The 16944-nt window shown below is 37.8% G+C and overlaps 4 protein-coding genes across 6 annotated transcripts; 3 read left to right on the top strand and 1 right to left on the bottom strand.

Annotated features, from left to right (window-relative positions):
* Positions 1 to 32: 32 nt before the first annotated feature.
* LOC147551496 (chlorophyll a-b binding protein 40, chloroplastic-like) lies at positions 33 to 976 on the top strand. Its single transcript, XM_086672273.1, has one exon. It carries the CDS (start codon positions 33 to 35, stop codon positions 843 to 845), a length of 813 nt encoding a protein of 270 aa, XP_086528399.1. The 3' UTR covers positions 846 to 976.
* On the bottom strand, positions 946 to 11176 carry LOC147551495 (Transducin family protein / WD-40 repeat family protein). The gene is made up of 20 exons (XM_086672272.1): positions 10867 to 11176; positions 10474 to 10766; positions 10233 to 10362; positions 9936 to 10018; positions 9633 to 9853; positions 9354 to 9486; positions 8515 to 8597; positions 8111 to 8323; positions 7310 to 7669; positions 6725 to 6896; positions 6206 to 6397; positions 5507 to 5716; positions 5317 to 5409; positions 4798 to 5006; positions 4071 to 4637; positions 3833 to 3913; positions 3636 to 3721; positions 2322 to 3068; positions 1676 to 1829; positions 946 to 1582 (listed from the first exon to the last, which is right to left on the bottom strand). Exons 1-20 carry the CDS (start codon positions 10991 to 10993, stop codon positions 1498 to 1500), a joined length of 4239 nt encoding a protein of 1412 aa, XP_086528398.1. The 5' UTR covers positions 10994 to 11176; the 3' UTR covers positions 946 to 1497.
* Positions 11177 to 12987: 1811 nt separating this feature from the next.
* On the top strand, positions 12988 to 15460 carry LOC147551494 (S-adenosyl-L-methionine-dependent methyltransferases superfamily protein). 3 transcript variants are annotated; one of them, XR_015238800.1, is made up of 9 exons: positions 12988 to 13228; positions 13308 to 13424; positions 13815 to 13883; positions 13979 to 13998; positions 14101 to 14153; positions 14277 to 14307; positions 14429 to 14507; positions 14886 to 15105; positions 15218 to 15460. XR_015238800.1 is itself a non-coding variant. In XM_086672270.1 (9 exons), exons 1-9 carry the CDS (start codon positions 13045 to 13047, stop codon positions 15260 to 15262), a joined length of 738 nt encoding a protein of 245 aa, XP_086528396.1. In that variant the 5' UTR covers positions 12988 to 13044; the 3' UTR covers positions 15263 to 15460. The 3 variants fall into 3 exon arrangements, 2 of the variants coding, with proteins under 2 accessions (XP_086528396.1, XP_086528397.1); XM_086672270.1 differs by having other exon boundaries at positions 14886 to 15025; XM_086672271.1 differs by lacking the exon at positions 13308 to 13424 and having other exon boundaries at positions 13022 to 13228; positions 13803 to 13883; positions 14886 to 15025.
* A 643-nt stretch (positions 15461 to 16103) lies between these two features.
* LOC147551493 (ubiquitin-ribosomal protein eS31 fusion protein) lies at positions 16104 to 16908 on the top strand. The gene has a single exon (XM_086672269.1). The coding sequence runs from the start codon at positions 16203 to 16205 to the stop codon at positions 16671 to 16673; it is 471 nt and encodes a 156-aa protein (XP_086528395.1). The 5' UTR covers positions 16104 to 16202; the 3' UTR covers positions 16674 to 16908.
* The last annotated feature ends 36 nt before the right edge of the window (positions 16909 to 16944 follow it).

Here is a 16944-nt window from a genome sequence, read left to right as displayed (position 1 = left end):
CCTCCTTTTCTCTTTTCTAGAAGGCAAACCAAATGGCCACCATGGCTCTATCTTCCCCATCTTTGGCTGGCAAAGCTCTAACTTTCAGCTCACAATCCAAGCTGCCAGCCAATGTCAGCAGCGGCAACAATGGTAAAATCTTGATGAGGAAGACATCAGCCAAAAAGCCAGCCGTTTCTTCCGCAAGTCCATGGTATGGTCCTGACCGTGTTAAATACCTCGGACCTTTCTCTGGTGAAGCACCATCATACCTCACTGGTGAGTTCCCTGGTGACTATGGTTGGGACACTGCTGGATTATCCGCAGACCCAGAGACCTTCGCCAAGAACAGAGAGCTCGAAGTGATCCACTCAAGGTGGGCCATGCTTGGTGCTTTGGGATGTGTTTTCCCTGAGCTTCTGTCCAGGAATGGTGTCAAATTCGGAGAAGCAGTCTGGTTCAAGGCTGGTTCTCAAATCTTTAGTGAAGGTGGTCTTGACTATTTGGGAAACCCTAGCTTGGTTCATGCACAGAGCATTTTGGCAATTTGGGCCACCCAGGTTATCCTTATGGGAGCTGTTGAGGGTTACCGTGTTGCCGGAGGTCCACTTGGTGACGTTGTCGACCCACTTTACCCAGGAGGAAGCTTTGACCCACTAGGACTTGCAGAGGACCCAGAGGCATTCGCCGAGCTGAAGGTGAAGGAACTTAAGAACGGGCGTCTTGCTATGTTCTCCATGTTCGGATTCTTCGTTCAAGCTATTGTGACTGGAAAAGGTCCTCTAGAGAACCTTGCCGATCACTTATCTGATCCAGTGAACAACAATGCTTGGTCATATGCTACCAACTTCGCTCCAGGAAAGTGAAGACTGTTCGAATGTATTTATTTGATTTCCCCTAAAAGATCAATGTAAGCTTATGTCTTGGTATACAGCATGCTGTAAATATACTGGAACATAAATCCTATGCAATGAGAAGCACTTTTATTGAGCCCTAATTCAGACTTTTACTCAATTTAATTATGTTTCATTACATTTCTCAATCAAACTCTACTATTGAGTTCTATCCAACTTCAAAACGAATCAAAATCTGTACTGATCTACCCAACTTCAAACTGGAACTCAAAATGATTTCTAAACAGCACCATACTCTACCCAAGTTCATACTTAACAACAAACATTGTAAACACACGGAGACTTGGACGGATTGTTCCTCGGAATATTTGGGAAGCCAGGTAGGGGGGAGGGAAAACCCGTCTTCTTCAAGCGTCAACCTCCTAGGAATATCTGGTCATCTGAGATAACAATGTGGTTTTCTCATGAGTTAGCTGGCACTAGGAGGGTTAGGTATTCTGAAGGACCGTGTGCTGTAGTTTGAACTTCCACATAACCCTTCTCTCACAAGAAAATTATGGAATAAGGGTGTTTTTGAATTAAAATACTGCACAAATAACAAAACCATTTTCTACCACCCTTCAAGTTATAGAGATTGAATATCTCCAAATCATAGTTCACTGATTCACTCTTCACCTTCATTTTCACACGAGGCAGAAAACTTGATCATTTGCATACCTCTACCAGCTACTGAGATTTGATATTCATTTCTGCATTTGAACAGGAAAACAAAAATAATAAACAGATATCATCAAAACTGTTAAGAGTGCAATATTTGAACGGTAGGTGAAGATTTAACTCACCTGCCACAAGCAACGGCATCCAGAGTTTCCGGCTCTGGGACACTGATAATCACATGAGAGCTCTCAGTAAGTTTACTCTCATCATTGAGATGCCAGCATCTGACTCGCTGATCAAGACCAGTAGTGAACGCCCAATTTCCATCCGTCCAAACACCTGCATAGAGCAATAAGGTTAAACTTTGCGGCAATAAACATCATTTAGCAACCCAAATATAAAATATTCTTTCGCCTTTCACTCTTAATCTACAGTAGTAGCATCTTCAGAAAATAAAAATTTCGCCAACAAAAGATATTAAGTTATTAACAAAAATATCACTTGGAACCATGATATTTCGAGAAAAAGAAAGGTAAGAACCTCATGTTATTAATCAATAATCGAACATATTGACTGTTACAGTTCAGACAGGGAAAAGTATTGACAAGGATATAGAAACAATACATAGAAATGTAAGAAGTAAAAAAGCACATTTTGGTTGATAATTCCTACTGGTAGACTGAATCAAGGAAAGTTTTACTAGACATCTGTATAATAATGATACTAAGTAGAAGGCATAATTTAGTTTTTGTTTTTTGATTGATGAACGGCAAGTTGGCAACTAATATTACGTAACTAGGTTCAAGACTTCAAAATTGAGAATTGTATTACCTTTCACTGCAGAGCTATGAGCAGAGGCAGCCCTGTCACGAGCCAAGAATCTGATTCTATAGTGACTGTTCTCACTACAAAAGGGAAGCTTCTTTCTATATCCCGACTCTGTAGTATGAGAAGCTTTAGTAGTCTCAGAAATGCTCTCTGACACTGCCATTTCCAAGGTGAAGGTGAGATAGTGGAGTGCTTGATCATCTCCGCCACTTAAAACACCGTAAACAGATTGAGATTCAGGATTCTGGCAACCACTGATAGTTGAAATGTGAAGACAATTAACACCAGATTGGTGGACATTATTTAGAACATGAAGAGGTGGAACTTCATGAATGTCACTGAGTGAACTACCCATCTGCTCCACTGGATTAAGGAGGGTAGCAGGATCCACAGTTTGCTCAGGCACCGGTTCACTGTCCAGGGGATAACTTTGTAGCTCTGGCGAGACTTCAGATATCCCATTATTGCTCACAATATTGCCATTGATAGTCTCCTTTGAAACATGACTTGTACCCTTTGTACCGTTCGTAGTTGTCTTAGAGGAACAACTGCCTAATGACCTCCACCATCGTCCCCCCTGACTTCCTCTTCCTGTTCGGGGTCGTTTTTGACAATCGATAAACTTTTCAGGTTGAAACTTCGAAACACCCCGCATAAAATCTTCAACACTTCGGGTCAAATCCCAGAAGGTAATGCTTCCATCAGTTGCTCCACTTACCACAATATATGCATTTGTCGTCTGAATGTTTTCTGTTATACATATACGAAAGGCAAGAGAAAGTCGTGAGAAGCTAAAATTTAAGCTACTAATCTGATGTATTTTCTCAAACGTGAAATAGCTGCGTTGTGAGAATACCAAACTGAATACCATGGAATGCAAAGATTGTATCTCTGCTATCTGATCTGAGAAACTGTCTTTGCCATTATTTTATTACGTATAAAGAGACAATTTTATGTTTTGACTACTGAATCGGGATTTAGTCTCTACGTTAGTCACTTTGTTGCACCAAAAAGAAAGACTAGAAGAGAAAAGCGAGGAACATCCTATGATCCTAAGAGTGAACTACTATTTAATATATAGATACTTAAAAGTTAAACAAACTGTTCGAATTAAACTAAACTCATCTACTTTAATTTCCTCAAAATGAATCTAGACTGCTTTTCCAACCTAAAGACTGGTAAGTAGTTCATTATGGATTGCAAAGACAGGACTTCATGGTAATAGACCCAACTCAATGAAATCCCCTCTAAGTAAAATAGAAAAGTTATAAATTTCCAAACATGTACTATCTCTTTGTTTGAAGAAATGCAACTCACGTCCAGAAGAGGTACGTATAGGAACAACGACATGCTGAAGGGCCAAGACAGGTGATGTTTGGTGGATCAATAAAGCAACATCAAACCTACAAGAACAAAAAAAAAGCGATTAGAAAAGTGAGAATGTCACTGATGGAGTTTGAAGGCAATAATGGAAGGAGATGAGTAGAGATGACAGTTGAATACATAATACATACCAGAGCCTGTAAGGCAAAAGAAGAGCCCTTAGGGTAAGTGTCGTATCAGAACAAGAAACAACTATGAAACAGACTGTTGACCTGAAATGTAAAATCAGAAGGTCAAGTTGTTAGTTCTTTTTTTTTCTCTCACTCTCGTTTTGGTATGACGTCGACTAGATTTAGAACGTAATAATGTAGTCTAAACATCTTCAAACCATAAAGGCAGTAAAATATAAGAGATTATGTAAAGTCAAACCTGCGATCAGCGCCTTTAACAAGAAAAGCAGTAACATCTAGGTATCTCCAGTCATTTTCATTTTTATCTATGATGCCAGATTTAAACTCCACCTCGTTGTTTTCAGCAAAAGCTGATTTAGGTGGTAAACTGGATCCCGTTTTAGGAGCATTCCCCCCATCTCTGGCGTCTTCTTGTGTGTTTTTTCCTCCTTTGTAAGTACTAGAAAACTTTTGAGGCATATCAGTAGAAAGCCACTGGAAAGACATTGAAGAGAATGCTCCTGATGGAAGAGTACTTTCTGTTTTCATCAGTGACTCCCCAGGAAGTATTTCTTCCTTGTTTACAGACCAGGTACTTTGAAGAAGCCATGAAGTTAAGACCCTCTTTGCACCAACCGAAATTAGTAAGCACTGATTGTCTCTGTCATCTGAGGCAGCCTCAGCTTTACACACTTCACGCATGCAGGTGTTGCCTACCATCGCTTCGTAAACCTCAGATACGAAACATATTGACCTCACTGCTGAACCCCCAACATGTTCTCCTAACAACTTCGACACGAACAGATTCTCACAATCAGGGTCATACCTGTATCATGATTCTTATATCAGCTCATTGTCCTCATGTCATGCATATATTATATATACAGTTTCAGGTTTTCATCTACAGAACAAAATTATATGAAGGCATCTAAGTTCTGTACCAGGATGATAAAGTGAGATTTTGAGTTTGGAAAAATCATATGTACCTTGTCAGCCTTACAGTTCCATCTTCACAACCCGTTGCGATATAGTTTGATCGATTTAATTGGTTGTTATTTGCATTTGTATTTTTCCGTGACCCTCCAGAGATAAAGCACAAGGAGTGTATCTCTCTCCCATGATATTGCATATGCAGAATTCTAGGAAATAACTTTCTGGCCGGAAGCCAAAGTCTATGAATATGAATTGTGTGATCCTGAAAGGTGAGACTGCAAATACTAAGATAAAACGAAAGAAACATAAGTTGAAGCAAATGAAAAACTTTATGTCATACAAACTGGTGATATACTGAATGGTCATTACCCAGCGTTCAGAGCGAACTTGAAAAATGCAAGTAGTTCAGGCTACCTACTTAGTATACACTATACACAGGAATGAACTTCCTGAGAGATAATTCAATTGCCTTCCCATTGTACAACTATCTTGACATTACATATACTCTCAGAAAAAAACAAATTATACGATATTTTTTATATTTGATCGTAACTCTTGGTAGAAACAATTACCTTCACAAATGCAAAGCAGTTTTGACTCTCGGGTACGTCACCAAGATAATAAGAATGAGGACGGCGCCATCCACCACAAACAACTTGTACGACCTGTGAGTTGTGCACCTCTCTTATTATAAGGAAGATCCTAAATCAAAATTTGCAGGAAGAAATAGTTCTCGCAGCACAGAAACACAAAAGGTAGTACCTTCATCTCATTCACCAAGTCCCATATTATAAAATCTGCAGAGGCGAACCCTATTGCATAATTACCACCAATCAGGTCTGCATCAGAACTGGCATCAGCAGAGACGGATTGAATTAAACTTAGTTCTTTCACATGCTTCATTCCTGTAAACTCCAAACTTCTCCAATCTCTGTCATATTTAAAGTAGCATATACACCCATCTCCTCCTGTCTGGAACACCACATTAGTACAAACAGTACAGTGTAAATCATTTATTAGCTTTATCGGAACCATTGATTGCTACCGGTACAAAATGTAATAATGAAAAATTCTAGTTCGAAAATTATTGAATTAAAAATGGAAGATACAGATAGAGCTCTATAGTTTTGTGGAAGCAAAATTATGCCTACATCTTATACTTATAATATCTATCTTTAAATTCTCCAAGTTCAGCTAAAAAACAGAAGGTAGATATGAATATCATTTATCATGTTAAAGTGATACAATTAATTAGAAGATCTCATTTTGTAAAGTAGCTTAGCGCACATTATTTGTACAATATATAATGATGTTCAGAAAGCAGAGTGTCCTCAATAAGTAGAGCTTAAGGAAAAATTAAGTTTGACAGCCCGAAGAGTTTGCAAACAAAACAAATGTGACAAGAGCCAAACACTCAATTCTACACTTTTGATATCACCAGAAGAAACAATCATTTCTTACCGAGTGTATTTGCACTTGATTGAAACTAGATTTAGAAATCGCAATGCTGGCCACACTTGATATCCCATGCGCCCCTTTAAAATAATTTAGTGGGAGGATCTTTACTTCTAAAGGAATCGAAGTAGCTAGCAGCTGGCTCTTTGACAATGGGAACACAATAAGATTACCATGTTGATCCCCGCACACCAGCACCTACAATAAGCAAACAGTGTATTAGGATGCGGTCCTTAAATTAAGATACTTTTGTTTTACCTGTTAGGTGCTACGGTACGAACTTACGGTTAGTTAGCCGTGAGTATCCCACAGCTACACATGTTTTCCGTCTAACTTACTTGAAGCATTTTCAATAGTTTAAGACAAGGAAGAAGGATATAGTTGCGGTGTTGAAAAGTTAAAGCACATCTAAGAAAATAGGCCTTGGGTATTCGTGCAGCTTTTCCATAATAGTTGGGGTAAGACTGTCTGTCAGGAAAAATAAGTGGATAATTCGTAATTGCACAATAGCGAAGAATGCTGTACCTCTTCATCAGAAAGTGCATCCAAACATAATATCCGTGTTCCGAAACATGACTTGAACTCCGCTATTAGGGACGCAGTATACTTTCCACCGTTTTCATCAGAACTAGATAATAAAAGATCAGGTATTCTCCATAACTTCAATAGCCCCTTCGGATCAGCAGTGAAAATGTAGCTGCATGATTACAATAAAAATTACAATAAGATTCTAACCACATTTAACTTGCCAAAAGACGAGGAGATGAAACCAAATGGACCTGCCAGGTGTAAATGCAAAATGGTCAATCATTAGCACAGTGGCAACCGAAAACTGCATATAAAGGGTGGCCAACTGGTTTCAAGTAACCTTCGAGATTATCCTAGGATAAAATAGACTCGCATGCTCATAGCGACCACAACTATTATTATTGTTTAGCAGAAATAGGAAGAGGCGTCCCTCCAAAAAGCCAATTATACTAACTGTAATCAATGATCCTGAAATTCTGACTTCGATACTTTCAAGATGGAGTAATTGATCTGATAATGCATGTGCACCACCAGGAAGTAACCTAGATATTTTAGTCATAAAAAGATATTCAATCATCCTACCTACACCCCAAGGATTTGCACCAGTAAATTCCCAAGAGCTGTCTCTCTAACCCTGCAGACCATGTAAAGGAGATCCCTACTTTAGGAGTATCAGCACCAGTAAGGACTGTAATAACCGTCACGTTTCCTTTTCCATCTCCCATAGCTATCCAATCCTCATTATCTGTAGACTGACCAGCTGATTTTGCAGGCATTATATCCATACAAATGATAGGCCCTTCTTCACGAATCCGGAGAAGCTTAGTCCATCTCACGCTTTCAGGATCAGACAGTTCAACATGGTGTAGATAACCATTGTTTGTTGCAACATAAAGTGCATCTTTGTGGGAGAAATGCAAACAACGTACATATTCACTTTTGCTGTAACCAGCCACATGATAAAAACAAACGTTATTAGTCCGAAAAGCTACAGAAAACTGTGCATATAAAGTTAAAACATGTTGAAGCATCCATTGGGTATCAGCTCCTTTATTCAAAGATCATCAACATCCAATCTGACAAACATTTTCTAGACAAACAAAAGTTCGTTGTTGACTGTTCAAAGTAAATGTTAATATGTATCAGGAATCTCGCAATCAAGCTGCGTACGAATAGACTCATCAATTGACGTAATATGTATCTCCTTGTGTGCTGTAGCTACCAGAATCTTTTGGTAGACATTCCTTCATTTTCCAAATGAAATCCGGATATCCTTTATAACAAGACAATGCAAACGACCTTCAAATATATGAGAAATAGACAAACAAATACCGTTTCACTTCATGAGAAAAGCCTGAAAGTATTTTTAGGACTCAATAATACCTATTCATGAGTCCATTTTGATCCGAAAAACTTGGAGGAGACGTAGTAAAGATTTCTGTGCTACCCTTGAAGTCTTTCACAGCTCCATTCTGTTCAATGGAACTCCCAACACAGGAAGCATCCAGCAGGTGGACTTTCACAGCAGAATCAAAACCAGCAGTGATCAAAAGTGAAGATTTTGGATCATATGCACAGCGCCAAATGCCTCTTCCTCTGAACAATTACAAATGTTAAATAAAGGCTTCAGTAAGCTACTTTTCCATGACACTAAATAGACCATGAAGCAAAGCATATGAACTCTATATGTGCAACAAACAGCAGATATGATTAATGGAACTCCAACATCAAATATACAATTATGTAAAAGTTCCAAAAAAAAATTCAAGTTCCAATTTGAAACTCACACGTGTTCCTTTATCATCATAAGCTGCTGTCCATCCAGTCCCCACAAACGGCAGGTACAATCTTCTCCAACAGTGATAATTAACTACAGAGATTTCCACACAAACAAAAGGAGTTAGTCCAGATGTCTAGACAAAAAAAAGATAAGGTACATGCGTACAGCTAAGGTCATAGAATTACTTGCTCTTTGTCTTTCAATTTTCTATCAAAAAAATAAAAAATAAAAGGATTGGTTTAGACTTGTGAAATAGTCACTAAAAAGCTGAAGTTACTGTGCTTCTAGCATGAATTAGTTTGTCATTGTTAGTAATGGATCTGAATCCAAATTTTATTTATTTGCAGTTCGTTTTTGTATAGCTTCGGTTCTTGCTTGCATGTATCTCTCTAGTAAATCCATATCTTACTTATTCTTTTAGCTGAAATGCCTTTTTAAGATTTAGTTTGATTAGTGTCTACAGAGATAAAATCATGCTAAACAACTAAATTCTACAAAACTAATATCCAAATTAGCAATCAGTAATTTCGAGCGACACTTGACCCTATCTGTCAGGAACAAACTTATCATTTGCAGATGCCAGTCTCACACAGCAGTCGGCACTAATATTGTGGTTTTACTTTTCATAAAGAAAAAAAAGAAGATTCAGATTTCAATTATTGAAAGAAAAAAACCACAATCTTAGTCCCCATCACAGTGCCCTTTGTACATCTGAACAAAATTATCAAAACTGTTACCTTAGTACATCTGCACTTCAGTAATATTACAGTTATCACTTTCGGTATGATGAAAAATAGAAAACATTCCATAACTCGAGAATGCTGAAGGAGCTTAAAGTACGCTTACGGAATCAGAGTAAAAACAATCCCAAATCCTGGCATTGTGGCCAAATAATATGAGGCTGACAGGGTCAGAGTCACAAGCAATAGTTGGATCATCCGAATATTTTTCTTCAGGATTAACAGTCCAAATGCGAGCACTGTGTCATTGCAAGAAACAGAACAACATCATCCACTGATAAGAAGACTAAATGAATTCATTAATTGAAACAAAAGGCATTAAATTATGAGGTACAATAATATTCTCGATATAATATGCAGGTAATTATTCGAGAAGCTTATCCACCTACGATCATCAGATACTGTCATCATTTTTGATCCATCAGAAGACCATGCAATACGAAATATTGAACCTTCATGCCCTGTAAGTCTATTCAAGCAGATAGTCTCGTATTGTTGACCAATGTGCGTATTATCACAGAATATGTGGCTGACTGTTTTGGAGTCATCTGTTAAACTTGTAGATGATGAAGTATTGTTTCGGAAAACCAACTTCCAGATAATGACCTGACGCATATGCAGCCAAAGAGATTATTAGCCAAAGATGCTAAAACTCAAAAGTAGTCGCATTCTAAGAAATGACAGTCACCTCGTTGTAGATAGTACCCGACGCCACACGAAGAGCTGTGACACTATCACCCCATAAACGCATAGAATACAAAAGGGTTTTCTCTGGAAAAAAAAAATAACTAATCATGAGGAGAAAATTCAGAAAAGAATAATATTAGTAAATACCTTCAAAGACGAAAAAGAGTAAGAATTTACTACAAACTAAACACTGCCACCCAGTCACCCATATGTAATAAGATACCAAAAAAGAAACACAATCAGAACATGGCACTGACATATTTGTTTTTGGAAAGAGAAAGAAAGTTGAGAAGCTAACCAGGAGATATGACTTGAAAAACTATAGAGGATGTTAAAATATTCCAAATACAAACTGAATTGTTGCTCAGTCCTACTGCAAGATAACTGAAGTCATCATCATCATACTCAGAAGAAGTAACTTTTTCACCCTACTGATAACAACCCACACAAAACAAAAGAAAAGAGATTGATTAGAAATGCAATTTCAGCCAAAATGAGAAATTTGATGAGGTCCAGGAGATAAAAAATAAAAAATGCACCTTTAAGAAAGAAACATCCAAAACCCAGTGACTAAATTTGGGCAATAATTGGATTAGTACCAAATTGGTGTATACAATTTTCAATTGCGTTTCCAAATCCATATGAAAATGCAAGTGAAAAATCTTAACTTTCATTTCTCCAAACACAACGATTTTGTAAAAAATTGTTGAATCGAGTGAGTTACTAGTAGTAGTAGAGCAAATTCCATGAACACGAATGCCTTGAAAAACTTGGAATGAATTCAATAATTTTCCTGCTTGGACATCATATAGTAATACTTGCGATCCAGTACCTGACACAAATAAAATCAATTGGATTAGATTAGTAGTAGTAAGAGTAGATAACAGATAGAGAGAGAAAGAGGGAGAAGAAATAGGAGTAATATTGGTTACCAGCTAGAAGAAAAGGAAAAGAAGAGATTTGAGAAGGGAGATGGAGGAAACAGAGAGCTGAGATATCTCCTAGGTATTGCCCGTTCTCTAGTCTACTACTCCTGGAGTTTTCTTCGTCTTTCGCCATGGCTGCTTGCTACTCGCGTTTCTCTTCCCTCAATTCAAGCTTTTCTCTTCGCGGCTTCGCACTCCTCCTATACTCGGTCTCAGAGAGGGTTTTTGGGTCAGAAGAAGTCAATCCTTCCCTCTATAACCCCCTTCACGGTCAAAACCCTTTGACCCTACCATTTTATTTTGAGCCACCAAAAATGGGTTTGACTCTCTTAATTTCTTTTTGAATATTGATTACAATATGTGGGATAACCATGACAACTGTCGAATTACTACCTAGTCAAAAATTCGACGAAATTAATTACTTAAAGCACGACGAAATTAAATAGTCTAACGTCCACAGAAATTACTTTATTTATATTCAAATTCAATATTTCTGGATTTGCACTTCCATGAGATCGATAACCTAAGACCTTTGCATTGCAGAGTAGATGCACTTACCAATTTGGCTACCAGTTGTTGGCTACTCTACTAATTACAATGGTCTCTCTTTTAACGAAAAAAGAAAAAGAAAAAGAAAAATCAATGGTCTCTAGTAGAGGTGGTAGGCGGGACAAACTTCTTTTGTGAACAAAAATTGATTTCAACCTAATAAATTTCAAACATTAGAACTTTTGTTGCATCTCCTTGCAAGTTTATAGATAGAAGGGAGGATCTAGCTTTACCCTAGCTTCCGAGGCATTAAAGATTTATTGTACAGTGAATTAAATTTAAAGTGGGAAAAAATAAAATTCTTGATTTTGAGATGGACGTGAGCTAAAGAATAAGAAGAGAAAAAGTGTTTCACACACCTTTGAAACCAGTAGGCTTGAATTTTGTGTGAACCAAAATCGGGTTGCACCCACCAATTCAAAGTGAAACATAAACGGGAGAGTTATTGTTTTAGTTGATATAACTCCAAAATTTTGGAGGTCTCAAGTTCGATTCCCGGAGGAGGTGGAATTCATAGTGTATTGAACTTGTGTTATTAAAGGTACAAGTAAACTTAGGTTATTAAAGGTATAAATATTGTAATAAATTTGTCGGGCCTCTTTCATGTTGTCGTAAGCCTCTTTCACTAGTGATTTAACTTAGGCCGTTATCGTGTTTATCACATCTTCATGATATATCAATGTCTTGTAATGACTGACGTAGATCGTAGTCAATTTCACACAAAAAAAAAAATCGCAACTAGCGAAAAGAGAGGACTAGCTTCACGTTTTATGAAAGACTTCGCGACGCCATAATACTTAGCATTTATTGATATTATCCTCATTTTAGACACTTGCTCCAAGCCCAACAATTGTACGAGATTTTTTATTGGTGAAAGCTCACGACCTCACTCAAAAGACATTGATACTTACAAAAATTGAAAGTAAAATTGTGGTCTAGACTGCGGAAACTCTCCTAATTGTTGCGAGACTATCATCGTCAATAAGTCAAACTTAAATAACAATATAAGATCAAACATACCGAGATAAAGCGATGATTGTGCGGGATGCTTATCTCTAGACATGTTGAAAGAAGAAAATGAATTGCACAATGATCACTGTAAACTGTAACATCCAAAACAACATTGGAGGAGATGTCTTTCGACTAAGATGAAAACGTGTTTAATTTGTCATATAGGACAACGTTGACTTTATCCAGAATATCGTCAAGTCCGGACGACTTAGGGATCGTAATGTTTAACTAGAAACCAACTACGATGGTCGAGTCACCTTAATAATTTGTAACTAACTTCGACAGATGTTACAACGGGTTACACCAAATAGTGATGACTTGATCGCAAAAATATGACTAAGGGGAGGTCTGGATATACAAAAGGGAGTCGAACATGGCTATGGGAAGCATGGGCTTAGGTCACTAAAGGCCAAAGTTGGACTGATTTGCAAGGCCTTAAACTAAGAGGGGGCAAAGTTGGATAATAAAAAATTGTCCCAAACCCTCACTCCAGGTAGCTGTTTGACCCGAGTTTTCCTGCCACGTCAGGTCTCGGCATGCATCTCGGCCAGGAAACTCGGGCCAAACAGCATTTCATAGAGAGAAAGAGAGATAAGTTTTATAGAGAGAGAGAGAGAGAGAAAGATGGGATTAGGGACGACGACGACACAGGCTTATGGAGAAGCATCATACTGGGACAAGAGGTACGGTGAAGATAGTAGTGGTGGTTCTTTTGATTGGTACCAGAAATATAATGCTTTAGCCCCTCTCCTCCATCTCTACCTCCATCGCCATAACCGAATCCTCGTCGTCGGTTGTGGTAATGCCGGTAAGTACTTCAAATTTGTTGTTTTGAGTTTTGTTCTAATAGTACTATCTATAATAATATATTAATCAAGAACACACAGGTTTTAGCGAAGGGATGGCAAAGGATGATTACGAGGATATTGTGAACATTGACATATCTTCGGTGGTAATTGAATCCATGAAAAACAAGTATAAGGATGATTTTCCTGCCCTCAAATGTATCCTCCCCCATATTTTGTTGTCCCGTAACACAAATCTCTGTCTAACACTTAATTGCTTGCCTGCCCTAGTGGTTGATAGTCTTGACATAAACTCCAAAATCCGCGAGATTTTGGCTTCGATTTCTAGATGAAGTGGAATCTATGCTTATTGAACTCGGGTTATCAATGGTATGAATAAACTAATTTAGTTGGGCTATAGACCCACTGTTTAGTTATCTTTAGGTCGTATTTTAGTTGGGCTATAGACCCGGTTCTGTAAGAGTTCAAATTTGGCGGTTATCACATCTTATTGATATATCATGCCACATTCCCAGAAAAAACATAAATACCTAACAAGTTATGGTGTAATACTCTTGAATCCTCCTTAATACATAGGCACGCCGGCAGATATTAAAATGGATGTTCGAGATATGGATGAATTTGATTCAGGATCTTTTGATGCTGTTATTGATAAAGGTTAATGAATTTCTGCTTTCATCACAATCTACCTACTAATTTAACTGAATGCTTATTCGTTTACTCCTCACTCAGTTTTTCCATTGTTTATCCAGGAACTCTAGACTCTATCATGGTGAGTAGTACTAGTATTGTCTGATCTTGAAATACTCTAGTCTTTATCTTTGAGCATCTATTACTCACAAGTGATGGATGATCTCTATATCCCCTCTACTAGTGTGGCCATAACTCACAAGAAAATGCAACTAAAATGCTCGCTGAGGTCGGGAGGTATTATTATTATTATTCATTCTTATGTCCTCCAAAGTATGTTTCTCTTCATTTCTTTCTTCGTCTGCTCTAGTGTATATCAAATTAGCTAATACTCACTACTACTACTACTACTGATGTCAGGGTCCTCAAGGATAAAGGAGCCTACATCTTGGTACTTGTACCTTTTTTTTTTTAATTACGTCTTTAATTTCATCGACATAATCAACCTATTCCAATGGATTAATTTACTACACTAATTGCACAATATACAAGTTATCAAGAATTTCTTTCAGATTACATACGGGGCTCCCGCTTATCGGTTGTCTTTATTGAAAGACATGTGCTTGTGGAACATAAAACTACATGTAATAGGTTTGTGCTTTGCATCTCTCACACTAAAATCTTAATTTAATTTAGATTTGTTTCAAACACGTTGTGGGAGTCTAGATTCTACAAATTGTTCGGAATTTGTTTCCCATGCTACATACGTTGTTATTGTTTCTTACATTTTCATCATCATAGATATTGGGAGACTTTCAACAACAAAAAAAAAAAATAGATATTGGGAGAAGCCATATGTCAAGTCCACTTCATACATGCTTCTGAGGTGTTCCATTATGAGATAGTTAGACTTGGTGTAGCATTTGCGTTCTTATTTTTACGCCTCCAATCCTTTCCTAACTTTTGCCTTACGACTATGAACTAAAGTTTTTCTTTGCTAAAGCTGGTTGTTGGATGCACTTGTTTCAGAGAAGCCCATGGCGGAGGGAAGCTCGGAACATAAAAAGTGGGAGTTGACTAGTCCGGTGTCCTTGGGTGAGGATGGTAGTGAAGTCGACACATCCCTAGGAAGGAATCCTGAAGTCCATTATATCTATGTCTGCACCAAGGTATGATGCAACTCCTTGTTTCAACAACTTGGTGTTTTTCTTTGGAGGTTGTGTGTCAACTTTCAAACTCATTTTACCAGGTGACTATAACCCATACATACAATCTTGAAAAAAAAAACTTATTTGAGAAGCTTGATATGAAATTCGTGAGGTATTATTGTTTCTAACAAATTGTTCTACATTTCTTTTTAGGAAGAGTCTCTGAGCTCGAACTCTGAGGTCGAAATTGAAGGATGAAGGCAGCTGCTGAGAGGACGGATACAAAGATGGACTCTGAAAAGTTTTGTACTGAGATTTGTTGTATTACTAGTCTTTTAAATGAAGTTTTACATTCATGTTTGTCTACCAGATAAATCCAGAAACATGTTTGAAGCACAGGAGATATGACTTAAATTTATGTATATTCCTTCAATTTAATTTGAAACTTTTGATGAATGTCTAATTATCTCATTTTCTTTGAAACTTTTGATGAATATCTAGGGATCTCATTATCTTTGAAACTTTTCCATGAAAGCTGAACTCTTCAAGGAAAAAGACACAACAACCAACAAATTCAACTCAGAATTTGGGGTGAATTCCCATCCAATCTTTCCCTCTTCATTATAACATGGTGAATCCAATTCACGATAATTCTACGTTGTTGGACTTTAGGCCTCTCTAATTATTGGTTTATCTTAGGCGATTATCGTGCTTATCATCTTTTGATGATGTATCACTCTGTCTTCTGACGACTAACGTAAGTCGTATTCGGATTTCTTAAAAAAAGAAGAAAAAAAGAAACATACACGGATATACCTCCGTAAATCAATTGGTGCGACAGAATGAGGAGCTTTTCGTAAACGCTGTTGGACTTTAGGCCTCTCTAATTATTGGTTTATCTTAGGCGATTATCGTGCTTATCATCTCTTGCTGATGTATCACTCTGTCTTCTGACAGTATTCAGATTTCTTTTAAAAAAAAAAAAAAAGAAACATACACGGATACACCCCCGTAAATCAATTGGTGCGACAGAACGAGGAGCTTTTCGTAATTATGCGTTATCTGGTTCCGGTCTCAGCTCAGCCCTTAAAAGAACTTTATAAACTCAATCGAGAAAAGGAGGGAGAGGGAAAAGAGACGAAACGAGAGAGAGAGAGAGAGGGCAAAACCCTAACCCTAGTTTTCATTGTCGACGAAGATGCAGATCTTCGTGAAAACCCTAACTGGGAAAACCATAACCCTAGAGGTTGAATCCTCTGATACGATCGACAATGTGAAAGCAAAGATCCAAGACAAGGAGGGGATTCCACCAGATCAACAACGTCTCATCTTCGCAGGGAAACAGCTAGAGGATGGAAGAACCCTTGCAGATTACAACATCCAGAAAGAATCAACTCTTCATCTTGTTCTTCGACTCAGGGGAGGAGCTAAAAAGAGGAAGAAGAAGACCTACACCAAGCCAAAGAAGATCAAGCACAAGCATAAGAAGGTCAAGCTTGCTGTTCTTCAGTTTTACAAGGTGGATGACTCAGGGAAGGTTCAGAGGCTCAGGAAGGAGTGCCCTAACTCCGAGTGCGGCGCTGGGACGTTCATGGCGAACCACTTTGATCGTCACTACTGTGGTAAATGTGGTCTTACTTACGTTTACCAGAAGGCTGGAGGCGAATGACTGAATTAATTTGGTGGTGGTGGTGGATGATGATGGTGGTCGATGATGCCTGTTTAAGGTATTTTAGTTTTATGTTGTTTCTGTTGTGATATCAATTTCTGTGTTTGAGTAATTCTATTATCAATTAGATGATGATACTTGACTAGTATGTTTTTCTATTTGAACACTAGTAATTAGGGGTATTATCTTAAATGTTTGGTGGAGCTTCTTGCATAAAAAGATGATCTTTTGAACCTGTGCTGTTTTTTTCATTCATATATTTTCTTTGATA

Source organism: Eschscholzia californica, unplaced genomic scaffold (assembly GCF_041429995.1).
Source record: "Eschscholzia californica isolate CP2 unplaced genomic scaffold, dmEscCali1.0.p SCAF_3, whole genome shotgun sequence".
NCBI classification, from domain to species: domain Eukaryota; kingdom Viridiplantae; phylum Streptophyta; class Magnoliopsida; order Ranunculales; family Papaveraceae; genus Eschscholzia; species Eschscholzia californica.
Note: the sequence above shows the minus strand (reverse complement) of the source record. Positions and strands in the feature narration are given on the sequence as shown.

What these genes read in the sequence shown, in the direction of transcription:
- LOC147551495 (XM_086672272.1), bottom strand. Translation starts at nt 10,993, where the DNA reads ATGGCGAAAGACGAAGAAAACTCCAGGAGTAGTAGACTAGAGAACGGG. An exon ending in TGGATGTTTCTTTCTTAAAG is followed by an intron (nt 10,363 to 10,473) that starts GTGCATTTTTTA and finishes TGTTATCAGTAG; the next exon opens with GGTGAAAAAGTTACTTCTTC. An exon ending in CAAAATGGACTCATGAATAG is followed by an intron (nt 7,670 to 8,110) that starts GTATTATTGAGT and finishes GGCTGGTTACAG; the next exon opens with CAAAAGTGAATATGTACGTT.
- LOC147551494 (XM_086672270.1), top strand. Translation starts at nt 13,045, where the DNA reads ATGGGATTAGGGACGACGACGACACAGGCTTATGGAGAAGCATCATAC. An exon ending in ATGCTCGCTGAGGTCGGGAG is followed by an intron (nt 14,154 to 14,276) that starts GTATTATTATTA and finishes TACTGATGTCAG; the next exon opens with GGTCCTCAAGGATAAAGGAG. An exon ending in ATAAAGGAGCCTACATCTTG is followed by an intron (nt 14,308 to 14,428) that starts GTACTTGTACCT and finishes AATTTCTTTCAG; the next exon opens with ATTACATACGGGGCTCCCGC.
- LOC147551496 (XM_086672273.1), top strand. Translation starts at nt 33, where the DNA reads ATGGCCACCATGGCTCTATCTTCCCCATCTTTGGCTGGCAAAGCTCTA.
- LOC147551493 (XM_086672269.1), top strand. Translation starts at nt 16,203, where the DNA reads ATGCAGATCTTCGTGAAAACCCTAACTGGGAAAACCATAACCCTAGAG.